This window comes from Plectropomus leopardus, chromosome 5, assembly GCF_026936395.1.
Source record: "Plectropomus leopardus strain MGB_pleo_1.0 chromosome 5, ASM2693639v1, whole genome shotgun sequence".
Taxonomy (NCBI): Eukaryota; Metazoa; Chordata; class Actinopteri; order Perciformes; family Serranidae; genus Plectropomus; species Plectropomus leopardus.
The window spans coordinates 32928253-32953632 of NC_142180.1; the positions used below are offsets into that span (position 1 = coordinate 32928253).

General features: G+C 38.4%; 1 protein-coding gene across 5 annotated transcripts; it reads right to left on the reverse strand.

Annotated features, from left to right (window-relative positions):
* Positions 1-894: 894 nt before the first annotated feature.
* slain2 (SLAIN family member 2) lies at positions 895-24705 on the reverse strand. 5 transcript variants are annotated; one of them, XM_088077996.1, is made up of 10 exons: positions 24000-24705; positions 20616-20758; positions 13514-13681; positions 13255-13428; positions 12803-13156; positions 12545-12691; positions 11197-11283; positions 8924-8962; positions 8270-8477; positions 895-2554 (listed from the first exon to the last, which is right to left on the reverse strand). In XM_088077996.1, the coding sequence occupies exons 1-10, from the start codon at positions 24485-24487 to the stop codon at positions 2488-2490; spliced, it is 1875 nt and encodes a 624-aa protein (XP_087934122.1). In that variant the 5' UTR covers positions 24488-24705; the 3' UTR covers positions 895-2487. The 5 variants fall into 5 exon arrangements, with proteins under 5 accessions (XP_087934122.1, XP_087934121.1, XP_087934120.1 ...); XM_088077995.1 differs by lacking the exon at positions 11197-11283; XM_088077994.1 differs by lacking the exon at positions 8924-8962 and having other exon boundaries at positions 11197-11280.
* Positions 24706-25380: the final 675 nt, after the last annotated feature.

A 25380-nucleotide genomic window follows, 5' to 3' on the forward strand; every position in this document is an offset into this window, starting at 1 on the left:
GCAAGGCTATTGTATGGTAAAAATGTCAAAAAATGCCATGTCCCAAAAACTGCTGGAAACCACATTAAACCACATGAAATATCTTTCCAAGACATGCCATAGCATAGAAACTTGCAAAAAGGTTCAAAAACACCAGAATTTGGGATGTTGAAAAAATGACTGAAAAAGCAAGGCTATAGTATGGCAAAAATGTCAAAAAATGACATGTCCCAAAAAGCATTGGAAACCACATAAAATAGCCTTCCAATACACTCCATAGCATCGAAAGTTGCAAACACGCAAAAAAAACCAGCATAATTAAAAGCAAGGCTATAGTATGGCAAAATTTTCAAAAAATGACGTCCCGAAAAACAGCTGAAAACCACATTAAAACACATAATATAGCTTTCCAAAAGATGCCATAGCACAGAAACTTGCAAAAAGGCAAAAAAAAAAAAAACTGCATAATTCGGGATGTTGAAAATTTGACCAAAAAAGCAAGGCTATGGTATGGCAAAAATGTCAAAAAATGACATGTCCCAAAAAAAGCTGGAAACCACATTAAAGTATATAAAATAGCCTTCCAAGACGTGCCATAGCATAGAAAGTTGTAAAAGGTTCTTAAAACAGCATAATTTAGGATGTCAAAAAAGTGACCAAAAAAGCAAGGCTATAGTATGGCAAAAATGTCAAAAAATGCCATGTCCCAAAAACAGCTGGAAACCACATTTGACCACATAAAAAGCCTTCCAAGAACGATCACCAACCGTAAATCTGATTGCTTTAAATGTTAGTTTTTTAAAAATGCATGATGGTTTTTGTTGTTTGAAGTTATTCCAAACCATACTTTTGCTACCAAATATGCACATGATACAAAAAACTCATTTTAAAAATTTAAATAAACTAAGGAGAAAATGTTTTTCATCTTTTATTTGAAATGTGACTTTACACAGGGAAACCGAATGTCATGTTTGTGATATTAAAAAAAGATCAATAACAAAAACTTTCACACAAAAGGTGTGGTATGTCTTTTTGCAACATTCGTTTGAGCTTCCCATTAAATCTGAACTTTGACAGAGGCACCTCTTTTTAATAAATAGTTTCATTTACATAATGAGTAGCTAGTTATAAATATGAAGGCGCATCTTAAATGTTTTTAAAGCAATTATAAATGTATTGATTCGGTTACAAAAAAAACAGGCAAGCAAATCAATCAAGCAAAATTGCAAATAATATTGGCAAAACCAGAAATTGGCACAAAATGATAAACAAAAAAAAAGATGTTCAAACTCAAGTGAAACTTTAAATTATAGGCACTAGTTTCATAACACCCACCACACCAACAACCAGAACAGCTTCCCCAACACTGGCACACCCTTTTTTTCCACTTTTATAGTACAAGGGGTAAGAGCCAGCAAAACTGAATTTTTTTTAAATTTCTTTTTCGTTGCATGAATGACATACACTGACAGAAATCTGTTTGGGGGAAATTAATGTATCATATTAAAATTTTCTTGGTTTAATTGGCTGAATGGGAACAACATATGTGATTGAGTTCAGGTTTCTTTTCTTTTTTTAAAATTTAATTTAGACCTAATGTCAAGCTGTTCTTTAACTGACCTATCTCAGCACTTCAATGGAAAAGTATAATCTTGGCAAAATGCAGTACAAGTCAGAACTGAGGCTTTGTCCGAGGTGTCATTAATCACCCGGGTTTCTCTTTAGTCCTGATTCGACACTTTGAAAACAATAAAAGGCTTTGGAGACTTAGCTTGCAGTTGAGGTTCAAATTGTACATTTTAACTATTGTAATCTTTAAAAAAAATACTGATATGGATGTTTGGACATACATTTTTTTTTTAAATAATTTGAATAAATAATTTGCAAAACGAACTTGTGCATACATTCTGGCTGATTTTACAAGAGGAAAAGATTCTTAAATGTCATACCCACACAGAGGTGCTTTCACTGTTGCAAGACATCAACAATTTTCCAACATGACGGGACATTTCACCTGCACAGCATCATCATAGAGATCGCTCACCAACATCTGTTGAACACAGAGAATAAAGAGAGAAATGCGTGGAAACATTTCAACCTGAGGGATGTGAAAAAGGAACAGGGAGGGGGAGTGGGAAGAAAGCTGGGCAATGAAGTGATAGACTGTCTGACAAATGATTGCAGTCACACCAAGGCAGGTGATGTGTCCTCTATTGGCAAAGCTGGAGTCGGGCTGGTTTCTTTGGCAATTTCTGGGATGTCTGTCTGCACTACATGCCAGACGCCTCCAGAGCCAGACCCCACAGGGGAACACGATGGGAAGTCCTCTTTGAAACAACGTGGACGCTGTCCTTTTTTTTTTTGATAATTCTGGGTTGTATATATTTCTTGGGACTAAGTATCTCTATCTCTTCATTGTAAAATTTATCTACGCAGATAAAGTGCCATGTTGTAATGTCTGCCTCCTTGTGTTGATAGTTTGACTGGAGAGCCCCCTGCTGGCTCACTTCAGTAACAACCTTCTCTCCAATTGTCACCTGTGCCGCCCCCGTAAGTCCGAGGAGCAGGAAGAGATCTGCGAAGGATACGAGAAAAACACACATTCAAGGATAAATGTCACTTCAATTTTGTCTACAGCATTTCCAAGATATAAATGTTCACATCAAAATTTTTCATGATTATAAAAACAAATATATATTAATCCAAATTCCAAGATACAAAACATTAATAGATTCATTTTTAAAAAAGTTAAGTATATCATACGAGAATATAATGTAAAAAGTCATAGTTTAGTTTGTTAGAAGATTTCATTTAAAAATTATGGTTGAGTAGGTCCTTAAAAGTTTAAAGAAAAATAAGTATTGATGTGGTATTAATGTATGTCATCTAAATTATCACACAAAAATCAAGAAAATATTTAAAACAATAATACTATAGTTTGGTTAAAAAAAAAAAGAAAGAGAAGAAAATATAAAAAATTCTCATAGTATGTCATCAGAAATGTAAAAAAAACACTGTAAAGTATGTCATTAAAGAATATCAAAGACAAAATAATATTACACTATATTATCACAAATATAATCAAGAAAAGTTGTGGTAAAGTATAGCAAAAAATGTCTTGAGTAATAACATAGTATGTTTTAAACAGTATTTTAAGTCATAGTTTATTAGGACAACAAAAAAAGCATAGTTATAGTATAGTATCACATACAGAAGTCTAGTAGTATCTAGTATTTCATAAAATTTAAACAAAGTCGTAAGTATGGTAAGCCATAAAAAATATAAAAAGTAACAGCATAGTATGTTATTACTGTATGTTAAGTGTATGGTCAGCAATTCCATCAAAAAGCTAAACTATAGTATGTCTTCCAAAATTAAAAAAAAAAAATAAATAATAATTGTGTTTCGATAATGTTGTAGTATTCCATAAAATATCTAAAAACGTATATAAAAGTGTGACAAAAACATTTAAAGAGTTAGTCTACTTTGTCATTAAAAATATCAGAAAACATCCCGCCATAGTATGTCTACAAAATATCATCTTAGCCATAGCTAAAAACAAAAAACATACATTTATTGCCAAAGTATACTGCATACAAATACACTGTCAAATGAAAATTAAAATAAAACTATTAAAAATATCAGAAAAAATCTTAAAATAGTATGTCATCAAAACCATCAGTGATAGTACAGTATGGCAAAAAAATATAGAAAAAATCATGTAATAAAAAAATATAGCAGAAAAAGTTGTGGTACAGTATGGCACAAAATATTGTCAAAAACTCAGAACATAAATATAGTCCATTTTTTGTCATAAAGTCTTCTTACAGGATGTGATCATAAATATGGGAAAGTTTTACTATAGTATGCCATCAACAATACCATAGAAAAGTTGTGTATTATCAAAAATATCATGAAAGTCAGTCCAGTTAAGCAGAAACAAATGTCACATTAATATTACAGTATGGCAACATAAATGTCATAAAGAGTGTTGTAGTTTGACATGAAAATATCAACGAAAAAATAAAACAAAAATATCACCAATAAACGTCTCAATTAAGTTTGTCAAAATTGTTATGAAGAAAGACAAAGTATAGTATGTCATAAAAAATGTACAAAAAGTCATTGTAGAATATGTCATTCTGAAATATCATCCAAAAATTTGATAGCATTGTGAAGTGAAAAAAAAAATGATAAAAAGTTAATTGTGGTATTATATTATAAATATTGTGGTATGTCAGAAATATTTAAAAAGTCATAGTATAGTATGTCATAAAAGTCATAAAGTTTTGGACCAGTTTGGACTTTTATCATAAAAGTCATGGTATAGTGTGTCATTAAATGTGTATATAATTCTAGTATAACGTCATAAAAAAGTCTTAGAAAATCATGTCATATGTAATTAAAAACTACTTTACAAGGTTTTAGTTTCATATGCCATGAAAATATAATTGCATGGCATATTAGTTTCACTGATCACAAAAAGTCCCAGTACAGTATGGCATAAAATATAAAAAATAAATTCACAAACAGTAATTTCACTTCACTGAACACAGGAGCTTGTGGTCGACTGCTGCCTCGATTCGTTTGTGTTCTTGTGTGACTGCTATGAATCCAAACTAATCCTTAAAATACCAAAGAAACACACTAAACCAAATCCAATCATTACAGCAGCCGACTCCCTTGTTCAGTGAGGTAAAATACTATTTTGGTCAGTGAAATATGGCTTTATAGAGAGCAAAGGTAAATTTAAGTATAAGTTCAGTTCTCTGTCTGAAAGGGCTGTCTGTCTGGGAAGTACTGAACTTAAAACTGGATAAATGAGACTTGGATTGTACTGTACAAATTGTTTGACTTTGAAAAAGCATGTTTTGATATAGTTTTGTTTATCATATACACAGCACCCTATGACTTCAACTCAATTTTCTCATTTTTTGATTAGTCATTAGACATGTGAGAAAGGCAGGATTTTAAGGGGTTAAGCACTCTTTTTTATTCATATTCTTGTTTCTCTGTATTATGAATGAATGAATATCTTTATTGTACAATTTCGTTGTACATGTACAACGAAATTGGATACAATCCTGTTAAGTGCGAAACATATAACAATAAATAAATATAAAATAATATAGGACAGATTTAACCCTCTGTGCCCCCTTAAAAAATTTATTCTGAAACCCCTAGGTCCCAAAATGAGCCTTTCCTAAAACTGCTTAAAAATTCTATACAGTAATATTATTTTCCAGTTTATTTAGGTTGAATCTCTTAGACAACTGCAGACCTGATCATAAATACCAAATATATATTATTTTTCAGGATTTTAACCCTTTAAATGCCAGTTTGTTTACACAATACCACTGGGTTTTTTTTTGGCATTTTAGCCTTTTATTATATAGGACAGATCAACAGTGTGACTGGGGGAGAGAAAGTGGGAACCACATGCAACAAAGAGCCTTGAGCAGGAGTCGAACCTGAGGCTGCTGCAGCAAGGACACTGCCTTAAATCAGTGTGCATGTGCTTTATCCACTCAGCCACCGATGCCCTACAATGACATTGGTTTTTCAATGACAAAAAAATGTTATGTAAATGCTAAGGAGATTTTTTTGAGTGGGATTATCACATTCTGGGATATGTTAATGATTAGCAACAACACTGAGCTCTATGTATTTTTTTTGTTCTTGTATAGATTCAAATAATCACAAAAACTCCCTTTCAGACCCCTCAGTCCAGAAATGGGACCTTCCTAAAACTGCTTTAAAATATTATACAAAAATATATTTTTCAATTTCTTTGGTTTAATCTTTTAAAAAACTTCAGACCTGATCATTAATACCAAATGATTATTCATTTTCAGAATCTGAACCCTTTAAATTCCATTTTGTTTACACAATGCCGTGAATTTTGATGAGAAAAACACAAAAAAGGTAATTATTTCCCATATAATACATGCTAAAGAGATTATTTTGGAGGGGATTATTGCATGCTGAGATATATCAACAACATTGATTTCTATGCATTTTTAATTTTTGTATAGAGTCAGATAATTAGAAAAGCACCTTTTTGAGAACTGCTTTAAAAAAATACTATACAGTAATGTGTTTTTTCCGGGGGGTGGGGGGTTGTAGATAAATATTAATAATAATCTAAATATTATAAACAATTTTAGACCTAATTAAAAATTACCAAATATTCATTCATTTTCAGAATTTTAACCATTTAAATGCCAGTTTCTTTACATAATGGTACTGTTTTTTAATGAAAAAAACACAAAAAATAATTATTATTTTCCATATACTAAATGATAAGGAGATTTTCTTGAGAGGGATTATTGCAGTCTGAGATATGTCAATTATCAGCAACAACATTGAGTTTTTGTGCAGTTTCGGATAATTAGAAAAACTCACTCTGAAACCCCTACATCCCATACTGCTTTAAAAATAGCATACAGTAATATTATCTTCCTTTTTTTCTTAGTATGTTCTGAAAACTTCAGACCTCATCATAAATACAAAATATCCATTCATTTTCAGAATTCTAACCCCTTAAAACCATTTTTTAAAATGAGAAAAACACAACAACTGAAATATTTTCAATATTTAAACATATTCAAAGCCATATCTGCACATACTTATACATTTGGCTGTGCCAGCACTCGTTGAAACTCCCTAATGGTCTCAAAATCTGCTTAATTAAAAAAAAAGACTTTCTCACAACGTGTTTAAGTACACCCCACTTTATTTTGGTAACCCCCTAGGTTGCATCTTTGATGTGCTGCCAGATGCCCTCTGTGTAGGTGTGTGTGTGTGTGTGTGTGTGTGTGTGTGTGTGTGTGAGTGTGTGTGAGTGTGTGTGTGCATGTCGATATGATCAGGACACATTATTTAGAGCCTCTGAACTTTGGTTTTATCCCATTACTTTAGAGCAAATGGGAAAAAAATAACTATTGGGACCTGTGCTATGGGGGCCAGTGGTTCACATGGTCACCCCCTACAAAGATGTAGCTTATACACACACACAAGCACACACAGACCACTGTGCGTGCACGTGCATTTGTGTGCATGCATGTGTAAGTGGGTGGATGGATGGGTGAAAGTGTGTGCATGTGTTTGTGCACACAGACAGAGGGGGAGAGAGACAGCCCAGCAGGAAATATGACCAACAGTAGAATAGCCTGTAGTTGAAAGGAGAAAATTAGCACGTATTTGTTCTTCAGGGCAAATATGGAGAAAATGATTCAATTGGCTAGAAAATACTAAAAATAAACATTTGAAGCCAGTAGTTCATTTAGAAAGTCTTAAAAAATGCAATGCATGATTTTATGCTAAAATGGCCATGAGTTCAAAAAAAGACAGTTTTTATGGTTTTACGTTCGGCCAGTTTTCTGGACCATTTTGGTTATGCACGCACGCACGCACGCACCCACCCACGCACGCACGCACGCACGCACGCACGCACGCACCCGCCCACCCACGCACGCACGCACGCACGCATGCACACACTACAATATTTTTTTATAATATACCCATACACACCACACTCTGACATCCCTACCAACACACCCACATCATGTTGAAACAGAAAAAAATGAAAAATACGTCCAATTGATCTATATCCCAAAAATAAGAAAATGGCGAAAAATAACAAAAAATGGTAAAAACAACAATTTTGAAGCCAGGAATACAGGATGGAAGCCTAAGATAATAGAGATCATGAATTTATGCTGTCATGGCAGAGGACTCACAAATAGTAGTTTTAATGGGAGTCAAAAGGTCCCAAAATGGGTCTAGGGGACTGAAAGCAATAATTTTGATTACATATTGTATTATAGACTAACCAAAAAATACACAACTTGACCAAGATTTATGCCATTTGCATTACCACAGCCAAAATTATTTTAAAAAAATAAGACCTGAGGTCCCAAAATGGGCACAAGCGGTCGTAGAGCATCAAAAAATCTAGAAAAAACACACACAAACCATTCATACCGTATCAGATTCTGCAGGGTTAATCTCCATGACATTGCACAGATTATTTAAAAATGTTAGTAGTGTTAAGTGCAGTTATTGCTGTTGTGTAAAAACTGTTCTTGAGTCTATTTGTTCTTGTTCTTATTGACCTGAAAGGTCTGCCTGAAGTCAGCAGTTTGAACAGGGAATGTCCAGGGTGTGATGGATCTGACATGCTGACTGCAGTAGTAAGTGTCTAAATTTGCGATTTTTAAAAAAATAAACAGATAAAAACAAATAATTACAAGCTGCCGTGAGGCCGTTTTGTCTGTGGTGCTCATACCTGCGTACGGGTTGGGCCAATTTGCTGCGAGGCAGAGGGATCCCTCCTCCTGCAGAAGCACTGGGACGGGGCAGGCCGCTGCGCGGGGGAGCCAGGGAGCGGGTCGGGGTAGAGGTGGCAGAATTAGGGCTAGATGTGGCCTTTACTGGTTGCCTCAAGGCCAATGGGGACGGTGTGGCTGGAGTTCGCAGCTTACTGGGAGAGGGAACTGAAGACAGGCAGAGCAGGCATATAGTCAGGTATAACTGGATTATGTAAGACATTTTTTATGTGCTTTTAAAGGTTTCAGTCTGTCAGTCGTTAAATAATGAAGTAATGATCACAATGGTGTAAGATAGATAAAATATAATTAACATACAGCATAACAAAAAACAACTATCAAACATGTAGGTCTTTCTTATCATCTATCACAAATGAAGTCAAACCTGTTGTGATGCAAGTTTAGAACTACAAAATAAACTCTACTAAAAACATTCAAAAATGAACAGAGCAAGCTAATTCATCTTATTGATGTGTTGACAGAATGAGGTGACACATACGGCGTATACTAGTGAAAACCAGAAGCACATCATATAGCACGACATCAATACAACCACAGCGTGGAACCACAATCACAATATTAAAAAAAGGTGTAAACCCTCAGTGAATACTCACTGAAATCACCTTCTTCTCCAAAGCAACAGGAGAGTGGGACTAGACAAGGACGAAGACAACAGAGACAGGCCTTAATTCAGAGCTGAGAGGAAGGTGCTGAGGATGGGCTTTAATGTGATGGCTCTCACTGCCTGTTTATTTTCAAAACCCCTGACGTTACATGGGCTGTGATTAGTATCAGCACCAATCCTACTCGTAACCTTTGAGGTGTGTAAAGCCCTAAAGATGTAGCAGTTGATCGTGATGGGACAGCGGGGGAGTCAACAGTGTGCTTAAGAGCATTCTGTGGTCACATATGTAATGTAGAAAAGTTCAAGCAGCACGCACATCCAAAAGTGATAAAAACTAGCTGCTGCATCAAGCAAAAACAGATATGAAAGAACAAATAAAGTCCACACACTAGTGCATGCTCCCATAAAAAATGTATTTGATTATTTCCACACATCGCCCAAAACATCACACGTGTGTGGACTTTATTTGTTCTTTCACATAATTTAATGTAGCCTTTGTTTAGTCTGTAACACTAAAATGAGTTTACTAGAGTAGAAGTATAGCTAAATCACACAATATATAAAGGATGTCTTGGCAAATAGTTTTGCTGCTCCCTGGGATTCATAAGGAGCAATTTCAAGACCTATATTATTAGATATAAATGCATGCTAAGCTGTCAGTATATTAGGTACACCTAGCTAAAACTAATGGAGACTTATACAACTATATCTAGTTGGTAGCGCTCCTGCTCTTGCACAAGGCGGCAGTGCCAGGTTGTTTATCCGGGCCCCGTGGCCCAAGACATGGACATGAGACGTTTGTTGATGAGCCCCCGGGTGTCCCCAAACTGGGTGTCGATAATACAAAACAGTTTAAACAAAAACTGAACTACATAATCTTAATGAAAGTACAAGTTACTGCAGGACTGTTTAATTTTAGCAGGGTGTACCTCATAAACTGGCAACTGTATATAATAATTACCATTTTACACTGTCAATAAAAATGGAATGTAACAAAACTATTAATATATGACTAAATATGTATATATATTTTTTATTATTATTTTTTGGAACATTTTTCAAATGAGGATAATGTAAGTTTGGAATAAAATATATTGTACATGCTGCCCATACAGAATATAATGTTAACTGCTGTCACTCCTCTGCATTGTGACAGCTAGGACTGTCACACTTAACCAGTTTATTTGCTTAAGAATACAGATTCTTCATAGGAAATAAATTGTTAATGGTTAACAGCTGATTGTATTTGTTTCGTTTTTTACTGTTTACTTATTTATTTATTTGCTCTTTGCTGCCACTTGTTACTGCACTAACCCTTTGCTGCTGTAACACAGCAAGTTTCCTCACTGTAGGACTCAAAGAATTATTTTATCTTATTTCCTTCTCTGGCAAAAAAGCACTTCATATCACCAAATGACATAGCTGACCGAATGACTAACAATGAAAAGCAGTTTATACGGTTGAAGAATGTCCATGCTCATTTCAGTGAAAATAGTTCAAACTATAAGTTGAATATTTTAATTATTCCTAAATATTGAAAATAACGTGCAAAGACGAGTGAGTCAATGGAGCTAAATGTTGCACTTCATGTACACAACTTTGTAATGAAGACAACATGAATGTGTAAGGGATTGCTCTTTGCTAAAGATGCAAGGAAAAGAACAACTCGCTGTAATTAAAGGCCATCAAACATTAACACATGAATGATACTTCTATTTTAATGTACCTGGTCAGATCCGAGTGGTGACTAATGTGATTCTGATTGTCAATCATGGACCAGCAACAGCACAGAATCACTGTTTTGACATTTCCAAGTCAATACGCAGATTTTACATTTTCACAAAACCATGTCAACACAATGCTCATGTGAATCAGCTCTCTCTTTGAATTGTCAGTGCTTAATTCCTGTGGGACATATAAACTCAAACTCAACTCTGCCAACAACCACCCTGCTCCACCTTTCTTCCCTTTTCTTCTCACGGAGAAAAGCCACAAAAACAGAGGCAAAACCTGCACCCAGAGTTATCTCAAAGACTTGAAATGACTAGCTGGTGACTAATGCATTAATGCACCTTTCACAAATCCATTTCAGCTCCATACAACATAGCCGTGAGCATCATAGCCATTGAGTCATAAGAGCTGCGTGCATCAATAGTCTATACCGTCACTACACAAGAAAATTCAGTATGTCATAGACGATGTGTGTAACTGTGTGTGAGACCAATCTCACAGCCTCCAGCTGATTTAGGAGCAGGCTGTTACCTCGCAGGGCCGTTGGCCTTTGGAGGTGCTGTTTGGGTTTCGGGGAGGAGCGAGCAGGGGTCGAGTATCTTGGGAGCTGAGCTGCTGCTGAAAAACAGGGACATTTCAGCATGGGAGTCAGACTTCATTCTGCCTGAGATTCACAGCATTGCTGGAGAAAGAAAATGGGCCTTCAAGGCAATGAGGACCGTGAGGTGCAGCTTGAGGCCACTAGGGGGCTGTACAGCCAAACATCTGCCGGCAGCAGAGTGTCAGAGCAAAGTGCCAGTGCCATGGTCAGGTTTAACAGCCCATATACCAGTCTCAGCACAGACAGAGAAAATGAGGCTGGCTTTGGTTACACATGCTTTACAGAGAAGAGAGGTCAGTGAGAGAGGCAGAGATGTAGGTGTCTCACATGCCTGCAAAGTTCAGGAAGGAAAACTCACACAACTATCAGGACTGTACACCTGTCAACTGCAGAACTGGATCATTTTAAGATGGCTCATAAACATAAGAAAATGTAAAAAGATTCAGCTGAAAAATATCAAATATCTGCTGTAATTTACAAAAGGTCCAATGGCTAAGGCAACATGAACTCTCTACCCTTAAAGGGCTGGTTTAAAACAGGATAAAGGCAGTAGCTACACATTTAACCAGCTGAATCCTGCTCTTTAACCCCTGTCCTCTCTGTCCCTAGTAAAAGAGGGATTACTGTTCTGGATTAAGCACAACACCATTATCTTTATCTCCCATTACAGGATTACATCAAATGGATAGTCTTAACCAACAGAGGTGGGATTCTCAAGCTATTTAAGAACATAAAACCCTTGGACACAAAATGTAAAAGAACTTTAATGACACTGATACCAAGAGTCGCTCTGGATTCTCAGTGTTGCTGGCGCCATGCTCTAATTCTGCAGGATGAGTGCGATCCTTTGAAGTGAAAGTTATGCCAGGGTGATAAGAGGAAGGATGCGTGCGAATAAAAGATATTACAACTGAAAATGATCAAAGACAAAGAGGATCCCCAAATGCCAAAGCCATGGCACTACAAAGAAGCACAGTCCTTGTAGTGTAGGTGCAGCCAGAAGGATTAACAGAATTCCCACTTGCAGAATGACTAACAAGAGATTACACAGCCTGTCGTGTTTCTGAGTGTTCAATATACTTGGAAAGTAAAACAAATATTAATATAATGTCGGCTGACAACACAGTGATAACAACAATGAATCTGACATTCTGAGACTGGAAGCAACTGAAATGTAAAGATTAATTTACATCTTTGGAGGGTTTTTGTGTTTTGCAGTAAAATGGATTTGAATACAATATTTGACATGTTTATGAATGTGTCTGTCACAACACTTACTTGCAGACTGGTTCTGGTGTCGAGGAGAGCCACCGTTTGGCACTTGCAGGTTGGACTCACAGCTGCGGCTGTTCTTGACAGGCTCTGAGCACTGGGCCGTGGCCGCTGAGGAGCGTGTGAGGTTAGGAAGACTACGACGTAGCTTTTCTACAACAGCAATAATAGTAGAGAGTTAGCTTGGGCAAAGTGAACGTGTAAAGAATCACATAATGAACTGCTGATGTCCAAGCATCCTAAATCTCTGCTAGCTCTGTTTACCTTCATTCTTCACCACATTGGTCTGCAGGTCATGCCCATGGCCTTGCAGCGAGTGGCGGGGCTGCTGCAGGCGGCTGATGATAGGCTGAGGTGAGCCGCGACTGTGGCTGTAGTCAATAGAGCGTGCAGGGGAACGAGAGCGAGGTGAATTTCTGGGGGAGGCGCGGGGAGAGTGTCGAGGGGAGGGGCTGAAGCGGTTGGAGGGTAGGTGGAAGGCCGGATGTACTGCCTCCTCTTCATCCTCCAGACTATGTGCATCTAGCTCCTGGTCGCTGAAGGTGCTCCGCCGCAATGAGTGGCAGGACGAACCGGAGCTCCGCCTGGACGCAGTTGCAGCGTAATCTTGTCTTAAACCTAACGAGCAAAGATACAGTTACAACAGTTTGAAAAAGCTGTTCGGTCACAGAAAACTGAACACTACTACTGGAGCCAACACTCTGACAGGTACATACTCTCTTCCTGCATGCGTGCCAGTATCTGGACATCAGTGACATCATTGAGTTTGTAGGTATTTGAGGAGCCCACTGAGTCCTCATCCATTTCTGAGGTGCTCAGTTCACTGTCCACTGATGACTGCGGGCTCACTGCCGGAGGATTCCTCTCTGCTGCTGTGTTTCGCTGGTGTGCTGGCAAGGAAGTCATCACAAGCACTGAAGTGACACACATTCAACAGATATTCTCAAATTTTTAATGATCTATTGAGACCCTTACCTGCATTCCCGGGCATTAGTTGTTGTCTGACAATGGGCACTCTGCTTGGGGTTGAGGAGGGGGAGTTGAAGCCACTGCTATACGGGCTGTTGGCTGCGTTTGTGCTATATGGGCTTCCATAGCCCTGCTGGTTGTAGGGACTTCCATACAAACTCCTGCGCTTGTTGGCTACAGAGTCACAGAACACCACAAAAGTATTTGTCAGTCCACGTTACATAGGAAACCCAGGAAAAATTTAAATCATTACCGATTTTGTAACAAAATCAAGATTTTTATGCCTTAAAAAAGAGAAAAGTTCTTGCTGCATGTTCTCAGCCAGTTAACTTAACAATGTTGTATAGCCTGAAGATCCACAACTTTGACTTTTCACAAAGAACGTTACAGGATGGTTAAGATAATAACAATGTGCATGCAAAAAGCATACACCTTTTGCTACACAAAACTGGTATTAATAAAGGAAGAATGTGCCGTAAGAATGCATGCAGGCATTTTTCAGACCAGGCGAAGTTGAGAGACAGATTTTAGGTTGTTTGCAAATGTCACTGATTCTTATTATTTTTGGAGGCTACATTGCACTCAAAAAAACAAATAAACAATCAAAGACACATTCATAACATTCTTTTTTTTTTTTAATTTATTTAATTGATGAATTTCACATTTTTCATTTACATTCATCTCCCTGTTGATGGTTGTTTGATGTTATCCTGTGGAGAATTTTGCAAAGTTAGTTTTAACATGAGGACTATGGATGATCATTGAATGATGAATCATTGATCATCCTGATGAGTGAGATTTTACCACAATGATGGCTTGCAGAAAAATGGTGAATTAGTGTTTCTGACACTAAAAATATCCACAGCCATGCCCTGACACAGTTAGAGAAACTTGCAGATCCCACACACGCACAAACACACACACAGTGAAATTGCACTTTCTTTGACAGGTTAACTGAATGGTGAAGGGGCACAAGTATCAATATGCAAATTGATGTTTAAAAACACTCATTTATGTGGAACTGTGTGTGTGTCAAAGTAAGGCTTGAATACAATCACCGAGATTTATAAAACAGAATGACTATACATGGCTTTACAAGTCTACTGAAAAAAATGCATAAAACATAATTCTGCCTTTGTCCAGCACAAATTTTAAGTCGTGAATCTACACAAGATTTATGCATCTGGCCCTTGGAGAGTAGGCAGCATACAAAATGTCAGTGGTAGCAGATGGGTGAAATGTAGAGGTCAAGATGCTCCATTTGCAGGGAGGAACCAACCACGAAAATCTTAACATTCCCTGTTTGGCATGCCAACTATGTTAACATACTAGACATCTATACAAAGTGACCCATAAAAGACCCAGACAAAGCCTGTTGCCCTTTCCAGGATTTTTACTACAACACCAGCAGTGTCTGCTCATAGCTGGCACCTTTATGAAAGCTCTACAGTGTGCTGGCAGTCTGGTTGAGTCTCTTAAACCGTATGCTGAATGCGGGTCTGATAGAGAGTTCCTTCATCATCAGCTGGGAAACGCTTAACAATACATGGCATTCAATACAGATGCAGAGAGAACAATGCAATTCTCTGTAAATCCCAGCGAAGCAGCAGTCAAAGACTGCAGTCTACAGAATCTCTGGTCTCAGTCATGAGATCAGACTCTAGACAGGCTGCTTCTCACTGGGATAGTTTGGAACTTTGAATGGTTAATATTTCTGAGTCCACTTGTTTATCCATCCCCGTTTCTTTCTTTCTCTGGCTGGATGTGTTTACACAGCTGGGTGGTGACTGGAGGGAAGCCTTTTAAGATCAGCTACCTCCTCTTTCCAATCACGCTTTCCACTTTCTCCCTCTCCTCCTGCTCTGCACTCTGTCCTCCTGCATTATTTAGGAAATACCATCATGTCCACTCTGCTGCCATCCGCACAGATCACCAACTGAGGAATGTCAACAGCACTGCAACATGTAAGTCTGTACCCTTAAAACAACGCACACGTTTTCCATTTAGGTGGAGTCAGGTCAAAAGATTAAAACAGTTCACCTGGTGAAACTGACCACCAACATCAGGAGTCAAGATTAAAATGTGCCCATCAAGCTCCACAGTGTGCTCTTGTAACTAAAAGATATGCATGAATTCATGACTGACACACATAATGACATTTCTGTGAGTACTTACAACATGAATCGTTCCTCATGTCAGTGCACTATAAAATAGAGGAGTCACACTCGCTATGATGAAGAAAATCTTTCCTCTGACAATAGAGTGAATACCATCTGAGTCTTTAGAGGTCATTAGAGGACAGCATGCTCTATCACAACGACTCTTGTAGCACCTTGTCACTAGAAAGAGACACAGACCAATCTAAAGGGATCTGCAGCACAGGGACCAACAGAAATAGGCTGTCCTCAAATCCTCATGTCCCAAAAGAAGAAGTAAGAAGGAGAGAAAAGCACTGTTTCTACCCACTGTGACAGTTTTGATTTACTATGATATGAAATTCTATTAGAGAACTTTCCATCTTGGCTTTTTAATCTGTGGAAAGTTCAGGGCTGTTTCCACAGGCCAAGAAAGAAAAGCCTTAAAGAAAGCCAGTACACAACAATAGAAAATGAAGGTCTGGAGGGCTTAAATGGTGAGAAAAAAATGGAAGACAACACTTGGCATTGAAGTCTACTTGATATTAAAAAGACTTCAGGCTTAAAACAGCTACGGGGTGCTACGAGGATATCACAAGAAAAGAGCAAACAGAGAAGCTTTTGTAAATGACAGAGATAAATACCACAAAGCAGAAAATGGACAAAACTGGCTGAGCAATGCATGAAGGAGATGAACTAAATGTACAGTACTAGGTCAAAGCTTTTATGAGCTGGAGTAGGACAGGTCAGCTATGTGACTGTGGCTCTCGGATCTTGTATGTGCTCTGGATCAACAGTGCAGTACAGCTGTCAAAGCAGCAGTATGGGAAAAAAACGGTTTTATTGTTCAGCTTGGGCAACACATGCTCTGACCTCTTATTGTGATTGACATTAAGAAAATAGTGCTGTCTGACTAGTACAACTCAAATCCATCTCCTCCCTGTTGTTAGTTATATAACTGAGGCCCGTCATCTGGGAATATGATTTAAACAGGGCGTGCACAGACAAAAGGCTTGGTCAACATTGACACACATTAACTAACGTGTTCAAAATATGTGAATGCCTTGAATGCGGTTTCACTTGCTGCTTGAGCTGCAAGAGTTTTAAAGTTGATACAGACAATTTATGACGTAAGACAGTTGTCAATTTGGTTCATATCTGCCACAAGTGAAGATAAGATGTTTCTTTTTCCTTTACAATTCCTTTGACACAAACTCAACCAACACCATGGCAACAGGGTTTCCATGCTCCGGTTAGAGACCGGGTGTGAAGGAGAGTAGCCGGGAGCCATGAGGGTGTGTCTGTGGTGAGTCTCTCTTTCACCAGACACAAATGTTCCCTGAATATGCTGCTTAAGATTTTCTCAAGACTTTTGTGTGCGCAATTTTTTTTTTTACAAAAATCTTAATTAATGCTTGATGTTCAATACATTTGATTCAATCGACTCCACAGAAAATATTTGTCATGTCTATTTGCAAGTCTTTGTGGAAGCGGTGACAACATCAGTGCCAACTGAGGATAGAAGTGGGGGGAGTGGGGTGGTTGGTATCAGTGACAGTAGGGGTATTTTCAGGACCCAGAAGGATGACGTTATGCTCTAACCACACCTAGAGTGATGAGATCACCACCAATAAGCAGACATCCCTAAACCCCACTCAAGTTGACAGTTATCGGCAGTATTAGTCCGCTGCTGGACAAATAGCATGCTTTATTCACTAAGGCCACATTTACAAACAGGTCTGAAGTCCAATTTTGAGTTTTTGTCTTAATTTTTATCATGTTTTGCCTTAGAAATAATCCTAACCAATAAGAACTGGCACAATTAAAAATACAAAACAGAAATTATCCTGTTTTCATGAAAGTTGCATTGCAGATACCTGATTTCAATGAGATTTATCATCAAAAGCCCAAATCAACAACGTGTTTACATGTCATTTAATTTATCAGCCACTATAAACAAATCTCACTGTCTTGTGAAAGGAAGTGATTGCGTGTCATGGTGTTGTCAAAACTCTTACACAATAGCTCTGAGAAGATCACATCTACCTCACTGGACAACCTTCAGCAGCCTATTGCTCAACATGATCCTACTGTCACATGGGCATACCGCTGTCAAAATGGAAATGACCCCTGCTCAGTTTAGCTGCGAGGATTTGAGGCCTGCTGTCCTCCTCACTGAGGGGCTAACTATAATTAGTGGCAGTCAAAAGCTCAGAAAGCAGACACAGACCGAGCAGAAGGAACTTCACATAATGGAGACCTGGGTGACAGATTGAAGATGAAATCACATAATAATGTTTTGTGTGTGTATGATTTATACTGTATACAATTACGAACTATTTTTAATTCACAGTGTAGAGTGTAAAGGACCAAAAATGAATTTAAATATAGCAAAATTTTTATTTTTAACTCAAACACCAGCACTACACGGCTTTAACTACACAATAAAGGGCCACATGTCACTTCAGGACTGTCGGTTACAACACTCGTTTACATGCATTCTGATGCTATATGATCCTTCAACATGGACAAATCTAAGATTTCTGGTACCACTATCTTATCTCATTTTTTGAGGAGAAAATGATAAATTTCAAGGAGGAAAGATTTTGACAGATGTAAATATGAATAAATAAATAGCATACATGCCCTAAGCACGTAGGTGAGATCATATGAGACAACACTAGAAATGTTTTGCATACCCCATGGTGAAGTATAAATTAAACATTGTTTTTCACATGCATTGCTGCAAAGAGGTAACAAAAGGGGAATCATTTTTACACTATCAGCAATGCAAAAGCCTGATGATGTGCATAGCTGTGAGTGTCAGTAAATCATGCACTCCACATTAAAGTCTATATGCCAACAAAGTTCATATCAATGGGATGATAAACAAATTCATCAAACGATAAAACTAAGGTTTAACCAAACACACAGTGTGCTGGTCATATTTACCATGCCGTCTGTGAGCGGCTATTTCAATCTTATTTAGAAATCACAATTCTTAGAAATGGCTATAACATATCTGTTGATTCATTCTCAAATGACATTACCTTCTCTGTGCCTGCCAAGTCCTAAAACTAAGGCCTCTGCCATTCAATGATTGACTACACAGGTATATGTGTTTTTCATCTTCCTTTTAGAAAAAGAGAAGCTCATCTACACAAGGGTACACATCTGCTTGTGCTTTGTTTGTGTGTAGTAGTTGTAAAAATAGTTGAGGAAATGTATGGGTATAACATAAAGTAATTTATTGTGTGTTTTCATTTTCCTTAAAAAATCAATAAGAGGAAATAGTATTATCATTATTCGGGCTCACTCCCATAAATCAAAGTTGTTAGTGGTAAGAGGTATCATCGAAACATTAAGGCCTTCTCTTATCTAGCAAGCAAAAAGGGTTATTTCTGCATTTGTGTACAAGCTCTACCTTATTGGATCAATAATTATTACTTCTGCCTAGTGGGTTATGCTTTTGGTTTGGTTTGTTTGCCTGTCTGTCTGTCAGTAGGATTACGGAAAAACAACTGGAACGATTTTCATGAAACTAGGTGGAAGGTTGTACTATGTGCCAAGAAAGGACCCATTAACTTTTGATGCAGATCCAACTAATAGGGTGGATGCAGGAATTATTCCTCTTTCGTTAACACTGAAACCAAGGGAATTTGAATATGGCTGAGTAAAAGTCTTTTATCTTAAAGGTCTAGTTTGCAGGATTTAGTGGCAGCTAGCTATGAGGTTGCAGAAATGAAACGTTTCCCCTGTGCCTAGCATGTAGGACTGTAACACTAAGGTGGCTGATGCAAAAACACAAAGATGTGAATGGCCCTATCATGGGGCAGTGTTTGCTTTGTCCGTTCTAGGCTAATGTAGAATAACATTGCTAATTCCATGAAAGAGGACCTCCTCCAATGTATATGATGATATAAAGGGCTCATTCTAAGGTAACAAAATGATTCATTTTTAGACGACTACAAACAAATGACAACATAGTTATGAAAATGATATCGGCCTTCTCCATACAGGTGCCCCAAAATTCTACACTTTGGACCTTTAAAATCCAAAAAATCAAGCAGGTGGTAACAAAGTTCACTACGGACAAAACATAGCCAAATGTAAAAATGGGATTACCCCTCATCACAGTCCACACTCACAGATACAAGTATTCCCCTGAGGCAGCCTACACATGCAGTTGCTCAAACTTCATGCAGAGAGCAGTCATTAAGGAGCACTTGGGGATTGAGGTTTCAAGGGAGAACAGGTACAAGCATAACAGCACTTTTTTTCTCAAACTAATGTGTGGCAATGGAAACATAAATACACACATATCATGCAACTAATTTTACTCTTACTCAGATCCAAATGTGAATTGTCTGCAATAAACTCCACCAGAGATACTAAGCAAATATATCCAAACATATTTAGCAGTTGCACTTGAAGATTTGCATATCATAGAAAACTGAACTACTGGCCCTGGCAGATGTCTGCATAATCTCTGAGCATGCTTCTAGTTCTACATTTACCTACAACAATAATGCACAACAGTCTGAAATCTGAAATCATAATAATATCATTTGAGTCTGAATTCTGACAATGCATTCACTAACAGTTTGGCTCAACTGTGGAATATCAACTGAAATTGTAGTCAGACTTAACCTGTGTACAAGTACATTCAATGTGAATGAGAATTGCTTTTGTGATACATAAAAAGATCTCTAATGACTAGTGTTATGCAATTAGAAAAATGGAAACTGACAGCATGAGACGGACTGACTCACAGCACAGAGACGGACAGACCGTCCAAAAAACAACCAAAACAAAGTGTCTCAGCGAAGATAAACTCCAGTGGTGTTACTTTATATCTGAACCTCTAAGATGCCAAAATGGGGATTAATTAAGTGTATCCTTGAAGTTATCACAGTTTCTACTACTGCTGCTGAGTTGAGACTACATGTTTGATGTTTACTGGCTTTGTTTACCTGACATGGTGAGGTCCAGTCTGTGGATGAGTGAGCGCTTGGCTGATTCCATCTCAGGACTGGGGTTGTCAAGGGCTTTGCGGCACCACACAATAGGACTCAAGGCTTTCTGAAGGGGACTGTTAAGTTTCGCCTCATAAAGCCTGAAAAAAAACAGCACACACAATTGGCATGTTATTTTGCGCGCTCATAAAAGCAAGACAAGCAATGGTTACAGAAATACAAACTGTCGTCTCTCTTTAACAGTGACTGACTATGACAGTTCACACCTATCTCTCCTCATATGTGATGTGACCCTGCAGCTCTCAGAGGAAATGAGATTGAGGGGATAACAAGTGTTTGGGCAGTGTTTAATCACCAATTCTGCAATGGCAATGAAAGATAAGGTGGACAGACAGAAAGGTGTCTGTGTGACTGCGCTTGCTCTCCCTGAAAATCATTATTTGTCTTCATTTAAAGCTATTTCATAATTAAATATTTGAAATTCATTAATTATTTAAGATACGGCAAAAACTACTACCAGTTGAAAATGTACATAGATGTGACTTTCAGAAATCTTTAGACTTGTATATATAATCTTGGCTCTGACAGTTCACATGTTGCATGTGTTAACTTAGCAAAAAACTGTAGTTTTTCCTCTGGGGTCTCCCTTAGCAATGAGGACAATGAAACCGTCAGCTCCTGCTGCAGCAAACTTAAGAATGAAGCACTGTCACTGGCCCAAATCATTGAAAAAAAGTCATTGGGTTCAGTGCACAGTCAGCTGTATTGATTGAACCTGTCAAACCGTCTTGATACTAATGAAAACCGTAAAGGTATAAAATGAAGCTACAAACTAACCCAGTCGAACACTACTGCCTGTTCGCCACTGAAACAAGACAAATGTGTGTTTTGTCTTTAACCATTGAGGAGAAAAGAGGAGAGATTCAATTCAGAGCAGAAATCTGCCAGCAGCTGTCAGCTCTGTTGCAGTCATAGAGGAAGCCTTTCATGATGAAAGCAAAAACATTACAGGCAAAAGAGCGCTAGTGCAGAGGAATACACGCTGGATATCTGGGTCTGCACCTTTTCAAAACAACAACTATCATTCACATTTGCAGCACATAGTAAATCTACCACAAACAGACCTAACACTTCTTGCATCATGCATGAACTCACCGCTCTTAAACAATGACATGTGTCATGTCCACATGCAGTAGCAGGAGTATGGTAAGCATCAATTGATAGGCAGCGCTGTGCAGGAGCAGGCAGCGCTTTAAATCCAGTCAAATGCTAATTCTGGGATTACAGGAGTCTATGACAAGAGCTGGCGAGAGTTGGGCACTACCGGGTAATCCCAGATATCAATCTGATCCAAAGGGCAGACAAAAAGCCAGGGGCATAATGAGACTGGCTCTGTAAGGCATGAGTGAGCAATGTCTGAAAGTAGTCTGATGTCAAAAGGCTCAGTAGCTGGCACAGGCACACTGCTGCAAGCAACTGAGGGGAGACTCAGTGTGCTCTGATGATAAGGATAAGGGGTAGAACAAATAACGTAAACACTTTTTACTTATAAATAAACATGCATGCTGATTAGCAGCATCTATGTACACCCTCTTTAACCCATATATATGTACAATTCTAGTTATAGTTTCAGTGTTAGACTACAGTTCCTTATCTGCAGGTGTTGGGCACATGTTCTGATTATTTTACAGACTACTCTTCTTTTTTTTTTCTTTATCAACACACCTACAACTTGGACACTACATTATATTGCTAAGTGCTGACTGCCAAACTTCTTTTACTGCTGTCAGCTGGCTTACAATCAAACATGATCTACCTCTGTAATCACTTTAGTAACTTGGGTTACAATTGTATGAGATTTTCTAGTATGATAATGGTCAATTTCATGGTATCACAGTATTATTATTATTATCAGTCAGATTGACTCTTAAAGGAATGAAAACTGAAAGGTTAGTTTTGGTTAAACCAATGCTTTAGCACTACGATTAAGACTTGAACCATTTTTTCAATGAAAGTGTGTGTAATAAGTCTCCCTTTTGAAAATAACTAAAATAAAGGTGATATTCTTCATCCAGTCACATTTTTGCCCAATACTGTAGATAAACAAATGTTCACAGTATGATAGTCGTCAACTTTCATATAACAATATACCGGTATATCACTGCAACCATGTGAGTACCTTTGTCATTACATTTCATCAGGAGATACGCCCTGATGTTGCCTATTATAGTGTCATTATAATACAAAATGCCAGTCAGACAAACCCTTTCTAACAAGATGGATGAGGATCATCTTCTGAGGACAGCACATCATTATATTCATGTCCACTCAGTCGCTGATGGAAATAACAACTCCATTTCTATCTCAAAGACTCTCTGTAAACCCATCTACCAAGTCTACATGTCTGACATCAGCTGTGTAACGAAGAGTCATCGCGATGTGTAACTCTGCCTCTTAAAGAAATTTCCTTGAATTGGGATGAGGGGACAGATTCTGACAGCAGCACAGATCCAATCGTAGTCTGGAGTTTAAAGGATTACACTTCTATAGTGTATCTGTGTAAAGCCACCTAACCCTAAAAGCACAATAATACTAAAAAACACAATGGGGAGAAGATTAAGAGCAGGAGTGTGGATGAACATGTGGGCTGATATAAAAGCAATGATGTCACCCTTGTCTAGGTATGTTATCAATAGCTATTTTTTGAAATCCCTCTCAGTATGATGCTGATCTTTTTTCACTTGCATATCTTTTAATCCTCCATGATGTCATGATAGATAGTCCTTTTTCAAATCTCTTGCTTTTCTCACTTGGTGCTGCGGAGCACTTGTGGCTGTGTGCCAGCTGGTGTGCTAAAGGGAATTCAGAGGAGGAATATAACCATGGCTACCTCTCCCACATGGCTGCTGGGCAGGAAAACAACTTTCTTTTTTTCTGACTGTACACACTGATCTCCTGCCACCACTGCCAGGACAAGCCAAGCCAATCTGCCACATCATTAGCTACAAAACGGTTCAACAGATGATCAGGGACTTCATGGTCCTGACAGCTGAGAGCCTGAAATCAGAGGCCTGCTAAACAGAAACAAATGCACTGACTGTAAGCAAGGTATGAGGTAATGGGTAGAGATTTGGCATTGTTTGTATCACAACGCATGTCTATTATGATCAAACAGTCCGAGAATGGGCTTGTCATCGCCCACATGACTTGCCAAACAACACCCTTCAGTCAATGATCCACAATGAGACTCCTTCAGCACAGATGACTTCAGATTTCAGGCAAACTACTGAGAAGATGAAGAGGATGTTTATGTCAGACGTTTGTCGTGGTGGCTAATGTGTGGAGCAGCTGTCACCCCAAAAGACAAGCCTTGTCACTCACCAGCTGTCCTCGTCTTCGTTTAGACAGTCCATGTCTTCGAGGTCTAAGATTTCCACTTCGTCTAGAATTGACGTTTCCCCTTCGTCTGTTACGTTATAAACCCCGATGTCTGAATAACGTGAGTTCATGCTCGACATAGAGGCAGCCGCCGATGCTCCCTCATAATCATACGCCCTCCTGAAACTGATGCCGTCGTAAGACAGTCTGGGGCTCAAACAGCGGTTATTCTCCAGCAGCCCCCCATAGCCGCCTGTACCGACGAACCCCACCCCAGGGAAGCCGGCCAGACCGGCTGCCATCCCCGCTGTCAGAGACGACGAGTCGTATCCTTCGCTGAGGGGTCTGTGGTGCCCTGACATCGCTCCGGACGAGGACAACATCGTAGACCGACTCCGGAGCTGTTCATTTTGCTGTTCGAGTTTCTTCACCAAGTCCTGGAGCTTCCGCACCTCCAAGTCCGCGTTGATATTTGAGTTGATATCCTCCATAGCGGCTCCTCAACCCCGGAGAAAATATGCGGCGGTCTGTGGTGTTTCCAGTCGTTTCTCCGCCGACAGACTCTTTGTTTCTGTTTACTTCGCTTGTTTCTACGTGTTTAAAGAAGACACTTTGGTGTTCCACTGACTTAAAATGCTCAGGACCGTCATCTTCTCCGGTTAATCGTGGTTGCGGGCAGGGTCGAGGCCATTTTCATAATACTCGTCACCAACTGTGAAAGACCAACAGGCGGCGGCTAACATACGTCACTGCGTTCGGTGTCGGGAGCGAGCACGTAACCAACACCTATTTGCACGTTCATGGATAGCTGCTCCTGTTTACAGGGGTTGTATTATATTGTCATTACATTGTTGTTGTTACGGCGATTAATTTCAAATTAGACAAATAATTTTCGTATTTTAGCAACCAAATATTTGCAAAATTACTCAGCTATTTATTTGATTTTCAATTACCAATTTACAGACCACCATAGTTTCTATATACATATATGTATATACATATATGATTACACACATATATACAAACACACACGCGCACAAACACAAACACACACACACACACATTTAGACATTTAGACAGACAGATAAACTGATAGATTGGGCTTGCTAACAGTGCCTGATTTCAAATCATGGCTCAAAACCTATTTTTATAGGAAAGCTTTTCCTGTTAATGACTGATTTGTACATTTTTGACATGTAACTTTTGTTTTTCCCTTTGTTCTGTCTGCCCCAATGCACACTATTATCTTGGCTCTTTACATTGCTTTTTCCCAATGGTAACTGTATATTTCTGTTTTATTCTTATCTACTTTGTGAAGCATTTTATATTTTGTTTAGATACGTGCTATGCAAGTAAAGTCATTATTGTTAGTACTTAGTTGTTA